This window comes from Engystomops pustulosus, chromosome 1, assembly GCF_040894005.1.
Source record: "Engystomops pustulosus chromosome 1, aEngPut4.maternal, whole genome shotgun sequence".
Lineage (NCBI taxonomy): Eukaryota > Metazoa > Chordata > Amphibia > Anura > Leptodactylidae > Engystomops > Engystomops pustulosus.
The window spans coordinates 82,633,083-82,651,711 of record NC_092411.1 but is presented as its reverse complement, the minus strand read 5'-3'; the positions used below and the strand labels follow the sequence as shown (position 1 = coordinate 82,651,711).

At 43.9% G+C, this 18,629-nt stretch overlaps 2 protein-coding genes across 9 annotated transcripts in view; both read left to right on the top strand.

Annotated features, from left to right (window-relative positions):
- DEPDC5 (DEP domain containing 5, GATOR1 subcomplex subunit) overlaps positions 1-9,728 on the top strand; it is a 43,057-nt gene extending 33,329 nt beyond the window's left edge. For 7 of the 8 annotated variants that reach the window (XM_072145745.1, XM_072145713.1, XM_072145702.1 and 4 more), the window contains 8 exons: positions 1,391-1,523; positions 1,607-1,715; positions 1,808-2,038; positions 4,346-4,515; positions 4,605-4,776; positions 7,831-7,891; positions 8,023-8,105; positions 8,216-9,728. In XM_072145745.1, the coding sequence (XP_072001846.1) occupies positions 1,391-1,523; positions 1,607-1,715; positions 1,808-2,038; positions 4,346-4,515; positions 4,605-4,776; positions 7,831-7,891; positions 8,023-8,105; positions 8,216-8,511 (1,255 nt within the window). In that variant the 3' untranslated portion in view covers positions 8,512-9,728. The remainder of the gene's footprint in view (positions 1-1,390; positions 1,524-1,606; positions 1,716-1,807; positions 2,039-4,345; positions 4,516-4,604; positions 4,777-7,830; positions 7,892-8,022; positions 8,106-8,215) is intronic. The other variant, XM_072145726.1, reaches the window with a different exon arrangement.
- A 6,510-nt stretch (positions 9,729-16,238) lies between these two features.
- On the top strand, positions 16,239-18,561 carry YWHAH (tyrosine 3-monooxygenase/tryptophan 5-monooxygenase activation protein eta). Its single transcript, XM_072145620.1, has 2 exons — positions 16,239-16,478; positions 17,085-18,561. The coding sequence occupies exons 1-2, from the start codon at positions 16,392-16,394 to the stop codon at positions 17,739-17,741; spliced, it is 744 nt and encodes a 247-aa protein (XP_072001721.1). The 5' UTR covers positions 16,239-16,391; the 3' UTR covers positions 17,742-18,561.
- The last annotated feature ends 68 nt before the right edge of the window (positions 18,562-18,629 follow it).

Here is an 18,629-nt window from a genome sequence, read left to right as displayed (position 1 = left end):
CCGCCTGACCCATAAAATATTTAATTGAATAACATGAAATAATTTATAGACTTTGTGTCAGAGGACGCCCTGGAAGATGTAGAAACACCATATATGAACAGTTCATGCTCTTTCCCTGATGACTTGGTTTCTGCCGAATGTCTCCTCAGAGGATTCCCCTGCAGACAGCCGCTAGGAGAACTCATTCAATTCAGAAAATGACAGAAACCCGATATTGAACTGTTCTGAGTTTGAGGCCATCTACCACTAGAATAAAGGATTATAAAGCAAGCACATAATGGTGTGTGCCCCCTGTGGCAGGATCCGTTCTTCAAGCTTCTTATGCCCTGATTTTTAAGAATACAAATTATGCAAATGAGCCTGAGGGGCTCCAGGCTCCGTTAAAACCTATGGAACCTGGAGCCCCTCGGCTCATTTGCATAATTAAAAAGCTAAAAGAGCGGATCCTGCCAGTGGAGGCACACACCAGTATGTGCTTGCTGTACAATCCTTGATCCTGGTGATAGATGTCCGTTAAAGTATCCAAAAAGTACCAAGGTTTTGACTCTTCATGCAACCCTAGCTGCAAACAGTGGCCCATAGCTTGCGGCCTTCAAAATGCATGAATATTGGAACAAGAGCATGTGTCTAGGTGCTATGGAACTGAAGATAGAGGCATCTGAAGTGACACTCGCCCTGTAGCATCTAAACTTGTCTCAAAATTACTCTTCTAAACTCAACTTTTTCACATGAATTTGGAGGAGAATTTTTAACCCCTTACCGACGTGATGTACTATTACACATGCCGGCTCTGGGCCTATAGAGCGGATTCACCGTCTGAGCTCTCTCCATACAAGGTGGGTATTTGCTGCATATTGCAGCAGACACCAACCGTAAACATCCGCAGTCAGTGCTGGCACCGATCACGGGTGTTAACCCTGTAAATACCTCTGGTACAGCATTTTGGAAATTTTTTCCCACAAAATTTTTTTTGAATCCTGCATTTTAGATTTTTTTTTTTTTCTGCTTTCCAGTACAGGGCATGAGATATGAAATACCTTCACTATGAAGTGCAATTTGCTACGCGGACCCTGCACTAACCCTCACACAGCTCTTTAAATGAAAAAAAAAGTTATAGATTTTTGAAGGTGGGGAGTAAAAAATGGAAACGCAAAAACTAAAAGGGGCTTAAGCGGGAAGGGGTTATTATACCCTGGCTGAGAGTGCTAGTAGTTTAATGAGGTTACATCTGGCAATAGTTTCCCTTTAAGTCAGAAGCAATTACTAGTACATTTTGGCCTAAGAGGATCTGTCTGGTCTTCTATTACCAGACAAGCAATTATCTTCAATGGGCACAGTATCATGTTTTTTTGCTGCTGTATGGAAAGTAACAAGTTTGTTTTTCTTGTAGTACGGGTATCCCGCTGCTGTCAGAACAGAAGGGTCTTCCTCCATGCTGCTTTATTAGTGCTGAAGTTGTGCACTGGCTTATCAATAACATAAACTGGGTGCAGACTCAAGTGATGGCCATGGACATTATGCAAGTAAGAAATTTGTTTTCCTAAGTAGACTGGTAATTGAATTATGGGAACATCTGTTCATCACATCTCCACTTTACGTTATGCAGAAAATGTTAGAGGAACAGTACATAATGCACGCTTCTGGAGAAACGCTAAGAACCTTCATTTATGGATTTTACCTTTATAGGATTTCTCCTGAAAAAGATACTGATAAAGGTAGTTACCTGCTCTTGTACATGTAAGAATTAGTCTACCTCTGTACGTTGGAAATGTTTCATACCCTGTATTCTTTCTTTTCCTTATCACAGCAGCTCCAAGCCTGACACAGTCGAGCACTTGGCATTCTGCTGCAATGGAAGATTTTGCTGCTTTCCAGCGGAAATGGTTTGAGGTGGCACTCGTGGAAGAGGAGCTACTACATTCTGAAATCCCACCATTTTTGTTGCCTTGGCTGCCCAGTCGGCCCGCATCTTATGCAAGTAGGCACAGTTCTTTCAGCCGCAGCTTCGGAGGAAGGAGCCAGGCCGCAGCGCTGCTAGGTAGCTGCCCGTAATGGGCAGAGGAGCTGATGGAGTGCCACACCAAAGAGAATGATCTCCTGTGGACCATCTGTGTCCTTAATTTTTGGCACAAAAACAAAGACCTATTATTTAATTACTTTTTTTAAATGCCGGTGGTGTAAGAATGGCCCTTCTCCATAATTGGCATGGCAGCATCATTTTCAGTATCAATGTCTTGTCATTTATTATTTATCAAATTGATGGATCACCTTGACTTTTACAAGATTACGGTTATAATCTTTGGAATCAAAGGTTATTATTGGCCTCTAAAAAAAAAAAAAAAAAAAAATTGGCTTCAAAGGTTTTTACTCAATTTCAGAAATCAATAGTTCAGGTGGTAATAGTATAACATTACAATAACATTGTTAACTCTTCCCTGACTGCCTACTGACTTTAGACCTTAGCAGTTTCTCCTGCTCCTGTGCAGATCACAGGAGCAGGACCAGGTCTTTGGTAGAAGGTAGAAATGGTTTATTACTGCTTCTGCCCTCTCCTTTCCTTACTACAGTGGTAGTAGCAGTGACATAGCCTTTATAGACCCAGTGGTCACACGATCGCCATGCCTGAAAGGGTTTATCAGACCCAGTAGAGCTTTGCCCAAGACATCTGCCCTTTATGAGGTTGTTTCCCCTTGTAAAGGGGCTCTTATAAATGTCACAGATACAGTAAAAATCATTATAAAATAAAAATCTGAGAAAATGTTCCTCAGTGGTCTTTATATGTCCCCTATATGTTATTAACGGGTTTTTCTCACGAAGACAAGTTAGGCCTTATACACGGGATATTCTCATGAAGCGACAAACAAACGGTCGGACTCCGTGATCTGTGATCCGCGATCTGTGGGGGTCTCGGCACTGAGCCCCCCACTGGTTAGCAAGTTAGGGCTATCCTGAGGATAGGGCCTAACTTGTCTTTGTAGGAAAACCCCTAGTAAAACAAACACACACTCTGTATATGTAAATATATAGGCACATATTCATATTTCCCAATAAAATAACAAAAAACAAACAAAAAGACTTTACATATGTATCAAATGACCATCACACAATAAGTTGTATGTTATGCTCGTTTTGAGTTAATTTAAAAACCAAGTAAAAATAAAAACCTACTATGCATTATAAAAATGATTTTTTTACTTTCTGCAAAGAAGACTACAAATGGGGAAACAACCTTTAACATTTGTAAACTTTTTAACGATCCCTACGTTTCACAAGAAGAAAAAAAAAAAAAGATTTGAGGTAACGCACAAAAAAATGAAGTTACGATCCTTCAACCACTACATATGAGAATTTCCTAAAAATGCACAATCCTTAGTCTTTTCAGACCTCCTCATTAAGGGGTTAAGGAAAACAGGTTCTTTACCTTTTTTTTTCTACTTCTTTCTCCTTCAGTGTAATCCTTCTAATATCAGCCTCAGAAATATAAGGGCAAGACACTAAACATCCTATCATTCCCTTTATGATTCAGCTCTGTATAGAGAGAAGACTATCCAGGGCCAGTCTGTAAAAGTCATAAGGCACTTTCTTCCTTATGATTTGTGTAAATCTGTAAATAAAGGCAGAGGGAAAAGGAAACTGTAATATACTTTTTAGAGTAATATGTTTCGAAGTTTAACATTATCATCTGCACTATTAAGTTCTAGTTTTGTCGAAAGTATAGTTACAATTTTACGAGTGTATTAATATTATTAGTATTTTGTCTTTAAAAGCTGCTTTTGTTGTCATTCAATTTCTTTCAAAGCTCTGGTAAAACCTCATCAATATCCTTTCTACATGGTCTACTTTCTCACGTAACCATTGAAGGAAAGCTTACTAGACTAAGACCTCCAGCATTACTGTGTCCATGTGACATCATTGGTTCCTCTCTTGGTTGACTGGCTGTAATACCATCTCCAGAAAGCTCCTCCGCCACCGGGTGTCATGTAACCGACCTGCATGCAGTACATTCATCCAGAGCGTCGGAACAAGCTCTGTTACCTAACACTTTCACTCTTGTTGGTGATTCTGTCATGCCGTGTCTTTGATTCTAACTTTTTTGATGTTTGATTATCCTTTTATTATTAGAAGGGTGAGAAAATCTGGTTCTACTTTCAGTTTCGGTTCTACTTGCTTGCTTTTGTTAGTGCATGCTTTATAGATTTAGCTGCATGTATCAATTCACATTGGATCTTTTAATACTAGTTTTCTTTTATCCGTTTTCTATAAATCTACATTCTTTGTTTCATTAAAATCAGCAATAGATTGGTTAATTTTGGTGAAACTTTCTCTGTCTCTTAACTTTGTACAGCTGCTACAGTACCAGAGCAGAGGACTGTCACTTTGGATGTGGATGTTAACAACCGCACTGACCGGCTGGAATGGTGTAGCTGTTATTACCATGGAAGTTTCTGCCTGAACGCTGCCTTCGAGGTTAAGCTACACTGGATGGCTGCAACCGCGGCTGTGCTTTTTGAAATGGTGAAAAAAATTTACTTGCCTTTCCCTTTGTTATATATTCTTGCCTGTCACTTATTTTAAACTTTGCCTGTTTACTCTTTCCAATATAGGTGCAAGGCTGGCATAGAAAAGCAACCTCCTGTGGTTTCCTCCTTGTGCCAGTATTAGAAGGTCCATTTGCTTTACCAAGTTATTTGTATGGTGATCCACTGCGAGCACAACTCTTCATTCCTCTCAACATTAACTGTCTGGTAAAAGCAGAGAGTGACCATCTATTTGAAGGTATGCAACTGAAGTGTGGCATTAGATATATTATATACATTGTCCATCAATTTGAAATAAATTTTGTCCTAGTGAAAACAAACTACATACCTAAAGGGGTATTTTCGTCATTGAGACCTATTCTGTAGATATGTGATAAATGCCTTATACCTGACAGATACAGGTTCCACCTCTGTATATCATTGACCTCTTACTGCCAAAGCCACTTTTCACCTTCCTGACAAGGCCCATTTTTTTTAAATCTGCCCTGTTCACTATAAGTGGTTATAATTTTGGAACGCTTTAAAAAAAAAAAAAATAACTTGGATATGTTAATTGTTTTCATGTGACACTTTGTACTTCATGTTAGTTGAAAAATGTTGGTAATGTGTTTTGCATTTATTTATGAGAAAATCCGATATTTGGTGAAAATTTGGAAAAATTCACGATTTTTCGAAATTCAAATGTTCTACTTTTTCCAAATATAGTCATAACAGCAAAAAAATTGATAACTAACATTCACCAAATGTGGAAATTTTTTTATGCATACTCTCATTTTTGAGATGTATATCATGCACTACTTACTGTTTTTACTCAACATGTGTTTTATTGCATGAAATTGCACATCACTAACAATTGTTCTGCATATCATAACATTGAACATAAAATCCCATTATTATATGTAATAACATTGGGACATCACCATATATCGCATAAGGTAAATGGTATAAGATCTTACTTTGTTAAACTTGCCATTTGACCCCAACACTATACAAATACAAAGTGCCTGGTTGCAACCCATACCGCTACTAGTGCTATGTATCGCAGCATGTGACCACGAGATGGCGCAGTACATAAACAGTTGGTGTCACCAAATAAAACCAAATGGGTAAAACTGTGCATGCACAAAATCTAAAAACAAAAAATAGTCACTGAATAACTTGAATCCAGACCAGGATGAGACCAGACCGGTCTGGATTCAAGTTATTCAGTGACTATTTTTTGTTTTTGGATTTTGTGCATAAAGCTTGCCGTAATAGTGCTGCAAAATGAGGGAACACACCTTCTGCCATGCAGTAATATTATGTCAAATGTCAGGAAGGATTTAAAGGGAAACTGTCACCATATTTACACATACTGGTATATAGCCAGTGAGAGGTTCCTATAGAGTTCTATTAACTAATTGACTCTTCTTTTTAGCTACAAATTGTTTTCCTTACATTCACATAAATCACCTTTCATCTTATATTTCCTGGCATTAGAGGGGGGTGTCCTGCTCAGCTGGCACCTCCCATCTACTCCGTATGCCTTCTTACTAGTAAGGTCATGCAATTCATGTCATGCCTCCAAGGAGGTTGCTGTCATTTCATGTGATCGCATAAGTGGTGTACAACTTGCTATTATTAGAAGACTAAAAGACCTGTGATGATGTCACTGGTCACATGTCATGAATTTAACACAAGGCACTGTGTAAAAAAAAATTTACACAATATTTCCCATCTGTAGCTTTATATGTCTGTATTGAATATTAGCAGACAGTCCCGAAGTACAAGGAGGCAGAGCAGTGATTTGAAGAGACACATAGCTGTCAGTCAGAATAATGGGGCGTAGTTTACTGCCAGCCTGAGAGAGAGAAGAGTCGCAGACAGCAGATATGACTCACAAAAGCTAATTTGCATATCCCTTAATAAGCAGGCATTGTTAGTCATGGGGTCAAAATCTGGTGATGGGTCCTCTTTAAAGAATTTGGAACAGACAGTATATTAGATAATTGTATGTCTCTAAAATTTAAAGCAATGAAAATATTAGAATTTTCTAGTGTAGAGGAGTTGTGATAAAAAGTGTTTGTGTTTTTGTGTCTGCTAAAAGACTTTGATGGCTATAAGGACGGTCTCCTACACAACAGTTGTTCATCTGTTGCCCATCTTTCTTGGAACAGATCAAAATTGGGTGTAACTGTACCAGTACTGCAAGTGCTATGTGGCACATTGCCAAAAAATAATTCCAACTTGTGTCTGTATTAGGAAGCGATATGCATTTTTTATTAACCTTTTAATGACCCAGCCTGAAAAGACTTTCATCACCTAATACCCATCAGCATTTTTGCCAACATTGGGTTTTAGGAGCCCTGACTTTATAGGCTACCCAAAAAATGTTTTTTGTTTTTTTTTTTCCTGTAACACATAATTTTCATATTTTCCTCCATTTTAAGCTTCGGGGTTAATGTTACAAAATAGTTGTAACATAGTTACAACTCGGCAAAGCCCATGGAAGCCTGGTGACACCTAACCGCTAGATGCTGTTTGTTACATAGCATTTATTCAGTGTAGTGAAGAGAGAATTGGCCAGGAACAGTATTGAAAAATATTTCCGTCTTCTTCCATAACTGTGGCGTTGCTAAAGCAGACATAGGGGGTCATTTATGTTTAGTCAGGAGATTTGAGCGTGTCTTTTGTCGGTTTTTCAGGGTTTTGGAATTTTGATTTATCTTAGAGGTTTACAGTAGATATAAGGCAGCTGAGTCAGAAGGGGTTGCAAAAGAAAAGTCGCAAAAACCCCACTAATTTATTTTCTATTCCGGATCAGGTCTGCAGTTTATTTTAAACCACAATTTGCGCCCAAATTGCGAAGTTTTAATACAATGAAATTCTTTGCTAGGCGAGTGGAAAAGTCCCAACTTTAGGTTCAAATATAAGCGAATGCATGAGGCGACTGAGACACAGGCCGCACAGCCTGTGAAGACATGGGGCACATTGACCTATACATTATAATAGTGCTCCATACTGACACTTACGACCATTGTAAAGGAAAACACTAGTTCACGATGCTGGAGATAGATTATTATTAAGGCATCATATTTCATGTCCACATATATTAGGGTGAAAATATTATGCTAACCCTATATATTACTTGTATACTGTATTGAAAGTTGGGTGGATTCAAATAACATATGTCTGGTTTCCTGCCCCCTATAGCAAATGTTTTTATTCTATATTCCATGCTTTGTCCCATGCTACCATCAGACATGGCAACACATATAAAATAACATCTGTCTTATCTTTCTTTCTGTGTTAGGTTTTGAACCAGAAACCTACTGGGAGCGAATGCACCTGTTGCAAGAAGTGATTGCAACTCGGTAATAATATATAATAATATATAGCGCCATCGTGTTCTGTAGCGCTTTACAAATCATAATAAAACTTTTTACATTTTGTTTTAATTAATTCTTACCTCCTTTAAACTATGATACATTCCATTTTCTCCTAGATTTGGCTTTATCCAAGATAAATATTCAGCAGCTGGATTCAATTTCCCATCTGAGAATAAACCACAGTATATCCATGTGACAGGTAAATGAAGACATAATCTACATTTTGTATATTGTCATTTATTGATTTGTCCTTGACAATTTTAGTTTTGTGTTATAAAAGGTTACAATTACTTTCTTTCCTCTTCCAAGGCACTGTGTTTTTACAACTACCGTATTCTAAGCGTAAATATGCTGCTGGCCAACAAAGGAGAAGGAGGAATTCTGCAAGCTCCGCGACACAGACTCTATTTGGTGAAGAAAGAATAGGATACAACTGGGCCTATAATACCATGCTGACTAAAACCTGGCGCTCCAGTGGCACAGGAGATGAGCGCTTTGCTGACCGCTTGCTTAAGGACTTTACAGACTTCTGTGCCAACCGTGATAATAGACTTGCAGCCTTCTGGGCCAGCTGCCTAGAAAAAGTGCATATGAGTGAACCCTGAATATCTATGCCTTGATGGACATGATACGGTCTTGATTTTAGCTGATGTATAGGATATGGGTTAGGAGACAATATACATAGATGCTTGTGTAACTGCAGCTTTGCATTTCTATATTGGGTGAGTTGAAATGTTTGCCTCATATTACTTAAAGGGGTTATCCGGTTATAAAAAGTTACTTATGGCCGGGCTGGGGCGGGCTATTTAAAAATGATAAACATTTACTTACCTCCTCCGGCACCGCCGATGTCCCGTGCCGCGGTCCGTTTGATCTGTGCCCCAGTTTGTTTACAGGGGCACAGAAGCCGCGCACAGGGAGCTACAGGACGGCGATGTGGCTGGCTCCTCCCATCCGTCCCCATCTCTCGGCGTTGTAAGCGCTGGGAGATGGTGTCGGATGGGAGCTGCCAGCCAGCCGGACGAGGTAATTACACGTTTATTTTTAAATAGCCCACCCTAAGTAAATTTTTATACCCGGATAACCCCTTTAATGTATGAGAGCTTAAAGGAGTTGTTGGTCAGACTGTGCAAATCCTCCATTAATGTCAGAGGAAGAGGCCAAAAAGAGCCGACCCAGAAGACATCCATTTTCACAATGGGTGGGATTCCCAGAGGTAGGACCTGTGTCTATCAAGTATTAAAGGGGTTTTCCCACGAAGGAAAGTTGGGGATTTACTTGCTGAACAGTGTGCGTCTCAGTGCGGAGTCCCTCACAGATCTCGAAAACGAGGCGTCAGTGCGCTCCATTAATGGAGCAGAACGGTCATGCACGGCTGTCTGCTCCATTAATCTGGCGAAGCGACGGAGCCCTGAGACCCCCACTAATCAGCATGTTAGGCCCTATCCCGTGGAAAGGGCCTAACTTTCCTTTGTGGGAAACCCCTTTTAATGTAATGTGAACCCAAACCTTAAGTCATCTTCTATATATGTCCAGTTTACAACCAAAAGAAATGAGCTGCAGTTAAGTATTTTTCTAAATGATCTCTTAATGCAAGATGGATACTTTAACCTCTGTGAGGACTACCTACCTGCTCCGTGACCTGATCTACAACCCAGAGAATTTACTTTAGCTGACGGGGATAGTGGGAGTCAAATGTCAGCCATTTCCCCTATGGGGAATGGAGGTTTGGAGCATCTAGGTTACCTTTTGTATTACAATTAATATGTATGATCTTTGTGATTTCTGTCATATTTACCGTAATACAGTGCTCACCAATTTCTGCCTTGTGTTGTGCAGCATTACAGGGGCTGTATAGTCTCCACATTGTAGGAGAAATTAGTTGGCCACTTGCTGGGCAACGACGTTGCTACTTTTTTGCTTTAAGTGGTTTTATGGAATGGTAGAATATGGTTGCTATACTCCTCTAATTCCTGTACTAATTTGGGCAAAGCCACTTGTTCCCACTTTAACAAAATTACTTGAGTGCAACTGGGGTCGGTTACTTTAAATCATGTTTTGTGGTCAGGATGTTGAGTAATTTACCAATATACGTCTATTAAAAGTTCTGCCTACCTTTCTTGAAATGTAAAGTAAAGCCGCTGGTTCAGAAATGTCTTTTACCTCCTGAGCTGCCATTTCTGTCCTTTAACATGGCTGCAGATTGAGGATCATGTGATCTCTAACGGTCCATGACCAATCTACCTTCCAGGACCTTATGATAGTCTTCATCTGCTGCCTTTCTATGGACAGCGATGGCAGCTGAGGTAGTAGACATTTCTAAACGTTTACTCTAAACATTCTACACCACTTTCCTGAAATTTAATGTATATTGGTTACTTGCTTAATATTCTACACCCCTCACATTACCAAATTATGAATCACAGTGACCCCCCCCCCCCCCCAATGTTCTTTATTTTCTACATGGGGCAGCATGTAAAAGGGAATAGTATCAGCCATTTTACTAGATGAGCTTAGAAATATGAGCCATATAATTTTCCAGCGAGAGCATCGCTAGTCTGAAAAGAGTTCCTACTGTCATTGTAGGTTATGATGCAGTGAATTTAAATTTTTTTGGGATTTACAGAAGCCATTCTGTGTGGTGCACAAGGTATTGTCTGTACAGTACAGTACAGAACACAAGGCAAGGCGACTATAACGTACAGTCACTTGGCTTGGCATTAGGGTCTCTTGTACTTAACACTGCTTAGGACCCCAGAACTAGCATATCTGCTGCAGTGTACAGTAAGCACAATGACAATAATCCTGCAACGCACAGGATCAGAATCAATAACTAACGCCCCACAATTGCCTGCAGGGTGGATTTACATTTTTTGATGCAGATGTATGCTCCAAATGCAACAAGCAGTTCAGTTTTATATTTCTCTAGCTACCTACTCCACTTCTGGCTTTTCAAGGACATCTACCACCAGGATGAAGGATTGTAAACCAAGCACACTGACATACTGGTGTGTGCCCTCTCTGAAAAGATCTGCTCTTTTACCTTCTCATGCCCCGTTTTTTTTTTACAAAAATAGGCAACTAAAATTGTGCAAATGAGCCTGAGGGGCTGCGGAATCCATAGAGGTTAATGGAGGCTGGAGCCCCTTAAGCTAATTTGCATAATTGCTAAAGAGTTTTTTTTTTTTTCTTAAAAACAAGGGCATAAGAAGCTTAAAGAAGAGTGGATCCTGCAAGAAGGGGCACTGAGCAGTATGTCGGTGTGATTGGCTTACATCTATCATGCTGGTGGTAGATGTACTGCTAGAAAACCGCCGCATGTGAATGCTGCCTGAGCGGCACGGGGGTGTCGCACATTGGGCAGGATGCATACCTCCCAACCGTCCCGTTTTGGGCGGGACAGTCCCGTTTTTTAACCCTTGTCCCGCCTGCACGGATCGTTAAGTGAAAGTCCCGGTTTTTTTGCGGTTTCACGGATTTTTCCGTTTTGTCCCGCCCCCGAGTCCCGCCCCCCCCGAGTCCCGCCCCCGAGTCCCGCCCCCGTCCTGCTCAGGATACAGAGAAGCCAGGGGGCGGGGTACAGCGTCCTCCTCCTCTCCAGCTCCCGGGCTGTCTGCTGCAGAGCCGGCACCTCCCCCATCCCCTCCCCTGGGAGGCAGAGCCCTCCCTGTCCTCAGGCTGCCACTTGCAGGCACATGGATGGATGGATGGATGGATGGAGCAGTGCAGAGTGTCCTATTCTCTGCACTGCCCCTGCACAGCAGCCCCAGGGGATCATCCTCCGTGCAGGCAGGAACTCTCCAGCACTGCTACATCAATGGCTCCCTGCCCCCACCTCCTCCTGCTCCTCACTGAAGTTCGTCTGATGAAGCAGAGCCGAGTGTGTGCAGCTGCTGCAGTGTGATAACAGGTACTCTACAGTGACTGCAGGCAGCAGCTAAAGGGTTAAACACTTTCCTCCATAGACCCCCTGCCCCCATCCCTAACCCCCCCAGTGCCCTTCTATTCTGCTTTTATTGTACCATATACTTAATCCCTTAACCCCTTAAGGACGCAGGGTTTTTCTCTCATTTCTCGCTCTCCAACTTCAAAAATCCATAACTTTTTCATTTTTCCGTGTACAGAGCTGTGTGAGGGCTTATTTTGTGCGTAACAAATTTTACTTTCCCGTAATGTTATTTATTTTAACATGCCGTGTACTGCGAAGCTGCAAAAAATTCCAAATGTGGAAAAAAATTTTTAAAAAACCGCACATGTCACGTTCTTGTGGGCTCAGTTTTTTCGACTTTGACTGTGCACTCAAAATAACACCTCAGCTTTATTCTTTGGTTTGGTGCGATCGCGGTGATACCGGATTTATAGGTTTTATTGTGTTTTAATACATTTTCAAAAATTAAACGCATGTGTGCAAAAAAAAAAAAAAAAAAATTTTTGCCATCTTCTGACGCTAATAACTTTTTCATATTTCGGTGCACGGAGCTGGGGGTGGGGTCATTTTTGGCGAAATGAGCCGACGTTTTCATTGCTACCATTTTGAGGTCTGTGCGACATTTTGATCATTTTTAATTTCATTTTTTATGTGATGTAAAAAGGTGTAAAAGTCGCATTTCGGACATTTGGGCGCCATTTCCCGCCTCGGAGGTCACCGCCGCCCGTAACCGTTTTTATATTTTGATAGATCGGGCATTTTGGGACGCGGCGATACCTAATATGTCTGTGATCTTTACTGTTTATTATGTTTTATATCCGTTCTAGGAAAAGGGAGGTGATTAGAATTTTTAATATTTTATAAATTTTTTTTATTTTTAAAACCTGTTTTTTCTTTTTTTTCCACTATTTCTTAGACCATCTACGGTACATTAACCCTAGATGGTCAGATCGCTCCTACCATATACTGCAATACTTCTGGCTCATTGTAACGAACCTGCAGAAGCCATGTAGCCTCGTGTCAAAAGAAGACCCGAGGCTACCACGGCAAACGATCGCCGCCCCCGATGACGTTCGGGGGCACAGCGATCGTAAAAAAGACTTTGCCGGCGACAATGACCGACTGCGGTTATTAGCGGTGGGGGTTTTCTGCAACATGCAAAACCCCCCACCTTGTATGAAGAAGACTCAGCCCGTGAGCCCTCTTCATACACTCCTTATACTCTCTGCGTCGTAGAGCTACGGCGCAGAGCGTTAAGGGGTTAAAGGGGTTTTCCCACAAATACAAGTTAGGCCCTATCCATAGGACAGGGCTTAACCTGCTGATGTGTGGGGGTTTCAGTGATGTGACCCCCATAGATCATGAAAACAAGGGGTCTGTTGGGGTCCACATAAGGTCCATGTCATCGCTCTATGACGGTAATGGAGCAGAATGGTCATACACGGCCGCCTGCTCCATTACTCTGACGGAACAATTTTTGCGTTTCCATATTTCACTCCCCACTTTCAAAAATCAATAACTTTTTTATTTTTCCACGTACAGAGCTGTGTGCGGCCTGTTTCTGCGTAACAAATTATACTTCCTAGTGACAGTATTAAATATTCCAGGCCCTGTACTGGGAAGCGGGAAGGAAAATATCAAATGTGTTTTTTATGGCTTTCACTGCGCGCTCAATAGGACCCCTCCCCTTTACTGCGCTCCATAGGACCCCTCCCCTTTACTGCGCTCCATAGGACCCCTCCCCTTTACTGCGCTCCATAGGACCCCTCCCCTTTACTGCGCTCCATAGGACCCCTCCCCTTTACTGCGCTCCATAGGACCCCTCCCCTTTACTGCGACAACGAGCATGTCCCCCCCCCTAGACAACGAGGATTTCCCCCCCTAGACAACGAGCATTTCCCCCTGCTAGACAACGAGCATGTCTCCCCCTGACCCCTAGACAACGAGCATGTCCCCCCCCAAGACAACGAGCATGTCCCCCCCCAAGACAACGAGCATGCCCCCCCCCTAGACAACGAGCATGTCCCCCCCCCCAGACAACGAGCATTCCCCCCCCTAGACAACGAGCATGTCTCCCCCCGACTCCTAGACAACGAGCATGTCCCCCCCCTAGACAACTAGCATTCCCCCCCCCCCTAGACAACGAGCATGTCTACCCCTGACCCCTAGACAACGAGCATGTCCTCCCCTGTGGCTGCGTGCCCTTTTTTGTGTGTTTGTGTTATTTTTGTCTTCCAGGACCGTGCCTGCTGTGGACTGCTTCGGATTCGAAGGATTACGTCTATGACCGACATTTCTAACAAATAAAATGGTCAACGAGGGTGTGTCTGCGTCTTTTGTTCAATAAAATTTTCTGAAAACGGTGTGATTATTTATTTTTTTGCGACACTCTTCATAGTTTGCCGTAGTAGTGGTGCCGGCTAGGTGACGGTGCTCATTACTAAGGGCTGGCCTTAGTGTTTGCCTTAATTTTTTTGGCAAATTTACACTAACGCCCATACCATTACCCCGGTACCCACCGCCACCAGGGGTGCCGGGAAGAGCCGGGTACAAACCAGTACCTGACCGTCTATAGATGGTCAGGTGTTGGGGCGGCTGCAGGCTGTTATTGTTGCGCTGGGATAGCCCCCTAACAGTGGCCTATCCCAGCTCAGTAATGGCAGGCTGCTGCTGCTTTTTTGTATCTGGCTGATTTGAACAATAGGGGGCACCCCATGCCGTTTTCCCCCCCCATTTTTTTGTAAAAATGGGGGAAACAGCCTGGGAGCCCCCTTTAAAGGGGGGACCCCACGCATATTTTTGTCAAAAATTTGAAGAAAAAACGGCATGGGGTGCCCCTATTTTTCAAATCAGCCTGATACAAAAAAGCAGCAGCAGCAGCCTGCCATTACTGAGCTGGGATAGGCCACTGTTAGGGGGCTATTCCAGCGCAACAATAACAGCCTGCAGCCGCCCCACTACCTGACCATCTATAGACGGTCAGGTACTGGTTTGTACCCGGCTCTTCCCGGCACCCCTGGTGGCGGTGGGTACCGGGGTAATGGTATGGGCGTTAGTGTGAATTTGCCAAAAAAATTAAGGCAAACACTAAGGCCAGCCCTTAGTAATGAGCACCGTCATCTAGCCGGCACCACTACTACGGCAAACTATGAAGAGTGTCGCAAAAAAATAAATAATCACACCGTTTTCAGAAAATTTTATTGAACAAAAAACGCAGACACACCCTCGTTAACCATTTTATTTGTTAGAAATGTCGGTCATCGATGTAATCCTTCGAATCGGAAGCAGTCCACAGCAGGCACGGTCCTGGAAGACAAAAATAACACAAACACACAAAAAAGGGCACGCAGCCACAGGGGGGGACAGGCTCGTTGTCTAGGTGGGGGACATGCTCGTTGTCTAGGGGGGGACATGGTCGTTGTCTAGGTGGGGGTACATGCTCGTTGTCTAGGGGGGGGTACATGCTCGTTGTCTAGGGGGGGGCATGCTCGTTGTCTAGGGGACATGCTCGTTGTCTAGGGGGGGCATGCTTGTTGTCTAGGGGGGGCATGCTCGTTGTCTGGGGGGGACATGCTCGTTGTCTAGGGGGGGGCATGCTCGTTGTCTGGGGGCGGACATGCCCGTTGTCTGGGGGGGACATGCTCGTTGTCTGGGGGGGACATGCTCGTTGTCTAGGGGGGGGCATGCTCATTGTCTGGGGGCGGACATGCCCGTTGTCTGGGGGGGACATGCTCGTTGTCTAGGGGGGGACATGCTCGTTGTCTAGGGGAGGACATGCTCGTTGTCTGGGGGGGGCATGCTCGTTGTCTAGGGGAGGACATGCTCGTTGTCTAGGAGGGCATGCTCGTTGTCTAGGGGGAGTGGAATATGCCCCCCAATTATATACATAAATATACATTGGTGCCAGTGGATGCGTTGAAGGTATGAGCAGTGGCGTGGCCAGGGGGTGTGGTTAGGGGGCGTGGCTAGGGTGTGGCTTCTGTGGGTAAAAAAATCGCCGCGGCGCGCTTCGCGCGCCGCCATTTTGTCCCTCTTTCTCCTCCACAAAAGTTGGGAGGTATGAGGATGTAGCAGCCTATGTATGTGAGACACCTGTGGCACTCTGTCACCACGCTGCATTACGTGACCTCTCCTTCAGGGTGAGGAAGCAGAAAGTTGGACTTCTTATAATTAAATGGCGACATATAGACAGCAGTGGTAGCTGATTACCTCGCAGCAAGCTGAGCCCTAGCAGGGGACAATGTCGTATGCACTGTCTGCAGAGGGGAATATCGTGTATGTGCCATTAGCCGCCCCTCCCTCACTTCCTCCGCTCTCCACCTCTTTGCTGTGCATTGCAGCAATCGCAGTGCGCATACTCGTAGTAGTGGCTATAAATAGCTCATGACGTCAGCTAGAAATGTTCCCCAAAGTCACGCCCTCTGACCACGCCCCTTTATAGTGCGTCCCGGCTGCAGCGCCGCAAGTAGCAGAACCCGGTGCAACGCGACGAGGCTGAAGGGAAGGAGAACCCGTTACTTGTACCGGCACCGCACGTAGACCCGCCCGAGGGACAGCATGGCGGACCGGGAGCAGCTGCTCCAAAGAGCCCGTTTGGCAGAACAAGCGGAGAGATATGAAGATATGGCTGCGGCTATGAAATCGGTGAGTGCCGGTGGCTGGAGGGCACGGCGGGGAGGGGGGCACAACACGGCGGGCACCTAGTCTGGAGCCTCCTAGCTGCAATGTATAGACATGTGCTGAAGCTATGGAGCTTCCCTATATGTGCACAGCCCCTGTATAGAGATGTGCTGCCCATCTACCAGGCTGGCATGTGCTTGGCTTATCCCTACCCATCTAGTGGCACTGTACTGATGCTACCACTCTTCTGAATCCTTCTTTCATAGAGATGACGAGGTGTATAACATTTGTAGGACATCAATGTCCTAGACAAGATACATGACATGGTGTGTACCCAGCTGTAGGGTGTAGTTGGTATGTGGTGGGTGGCACTGGGGGTAGATGATCGCATGAGTGTCTGGGAGGTGCTATGTGGGAGCTGTCTAATTGTGCCAGTGCCTAGGGCATATGTCTGGCTGCGTCTGCCCATTGATTCCTATTTGCATGTGTGTCTTGTTTTCTGTCGTTTAGGTAGGACTATCAGTATTTGATTGCCAAAAATGATCATCTCTAGCTTCACTTGCCCGGCTGGTGGTTTAATGTGTCCTTGGCCACTACCTGACAATCTAAATGTTTCCCCCTTCTATACAGGTGACAGAACTTAATGAACCATTGTCTAATGAAGATAGGAACTTGCTTTCCGTCGCCTACAAGAATGTAGTTGGCGCCAGAAGATCTTCATGGCGAGTGATTAGCAGCATAGAGCAGAAGACACTGGCTGATGGGAATGAGAAGAAGCTGGAGAAGGTGAAAGCCTACAGAGAGAAGATTGAGGCTGAGCTAGAAGGAGTATGTAGTGAAGTGCTGTCGCTGCTTGACAAGTTCCTCATCAAGAATTGCAATGACTTCCAGTACGAAAGCAAAGTTTTCTACCTGAAGATGAAAGGGGATTACTATCGGTACCTCTCAGAAGTAGGCTCTGGGGACAGGAAGCGAAGTGTGACAGAAGCCTCTGAAGCTGCTTACAAGGAGGCCTTTGAGATCAGCAAGGAACACATGCAGCCAACTCACCCCATTCGCTTAGGCTTGGCCCTCAATTTCTCTGTCTTCTACTATGAGATCCAGGGTAACCCTGAGCAGGCCTGTCTCCTTGCCAAGCAGGCCTTTGATGATGCTATCGCTGAGCTGGACACGCTAAATGAGGATTCCTACAAGGACTCCACCCTCATCATGCAGCTCCTGCGTGACAACCTGACCCTCTGGACAAGTGATCAACAAGATGAAGAAACCGGAGAAGGCAATAATTAAAAAAGGGTTTTGCGTCTTGCTACAGCCCATTACTTACCTGCTCCCCTCCACACCACATGCCACCTCCCCACCGCTTCCCCTGACATGTCCCTGTGCTTATCATATCCGTATCATTGGCACAACTGCTCATATTGCTACGTGCCCGGGGAGACGGGTTACCGTGGCGTCCTCTTGGGCATTGCTGGATTGCGTTGGTGCATCAGCCGTTTCACGGGTTGCCCTCGCATAGATCAGGGGATTAGGGAAGCTGCAGTTACAGAGAGGCGCCCGCGCTCTCCTTGCCGATAGGGCACATACGGGCTGGAACGATGCAAAGTGGTCCCGTTTTATTTTGTAACAAAACTGGTTTTAGTTTCCATTTGTGCAGCATTCCCGATGCATGTACAGGACTCCCCACTTGCTTTCTTTCTGTGGAGGCACCTCTCAGTTTAGGCTGTGATTGGCTGCAGATCCCATAAAGCGGAGGATGGGAGTCCACCTGTTTTGTTAGCTAACTATAGATGTTTTTTAAATGTGAGCTTTGTGAAGTTTCTATTTGCCCTTTTAACTTATGTCGTGATTTTTCTGCACCTCTTATGAGTTTGAATGCCCTGATAGTACCTGTGTTCAGTTTTATTTTTTTCTAATCCTTCTAATTATTAAGGTAAATTTTCAAGGGCCTCATTATTTGGTTGTAAGCCTTGTGTGGGCCAGGCCTTCTCAGGACTGACTGCATCTGCACAGTGTGTATTAGCCTGTTATGATGGATGCCAATAAAATGCCAGATACCCAATATAAATGTTTTGGAATTATGTGGATGAAATAAATGCTGCTTTGAGGATATTGTGACTGTATGAGCTTCTTGTATCTTTGATTTAATAGACCTGAGTCTTTCCTGTTCATTACATC

Coding starts and splice junctions, on each gene's coding strand:
- YWHAH (XM_072145620.1), top strand. CDS start 16,392: ATGGCGGACCGGGAGCAGCTGCTCCAAAGAGCCCGTTTGGCAGAACAA. Junction 16,479..17,084: donor TGGCTGCGGCTATGAAATCG/GTGAGTGCCGGT, acceptor CCTTCTATACAG/GTGACAGAACTTAATGAACC.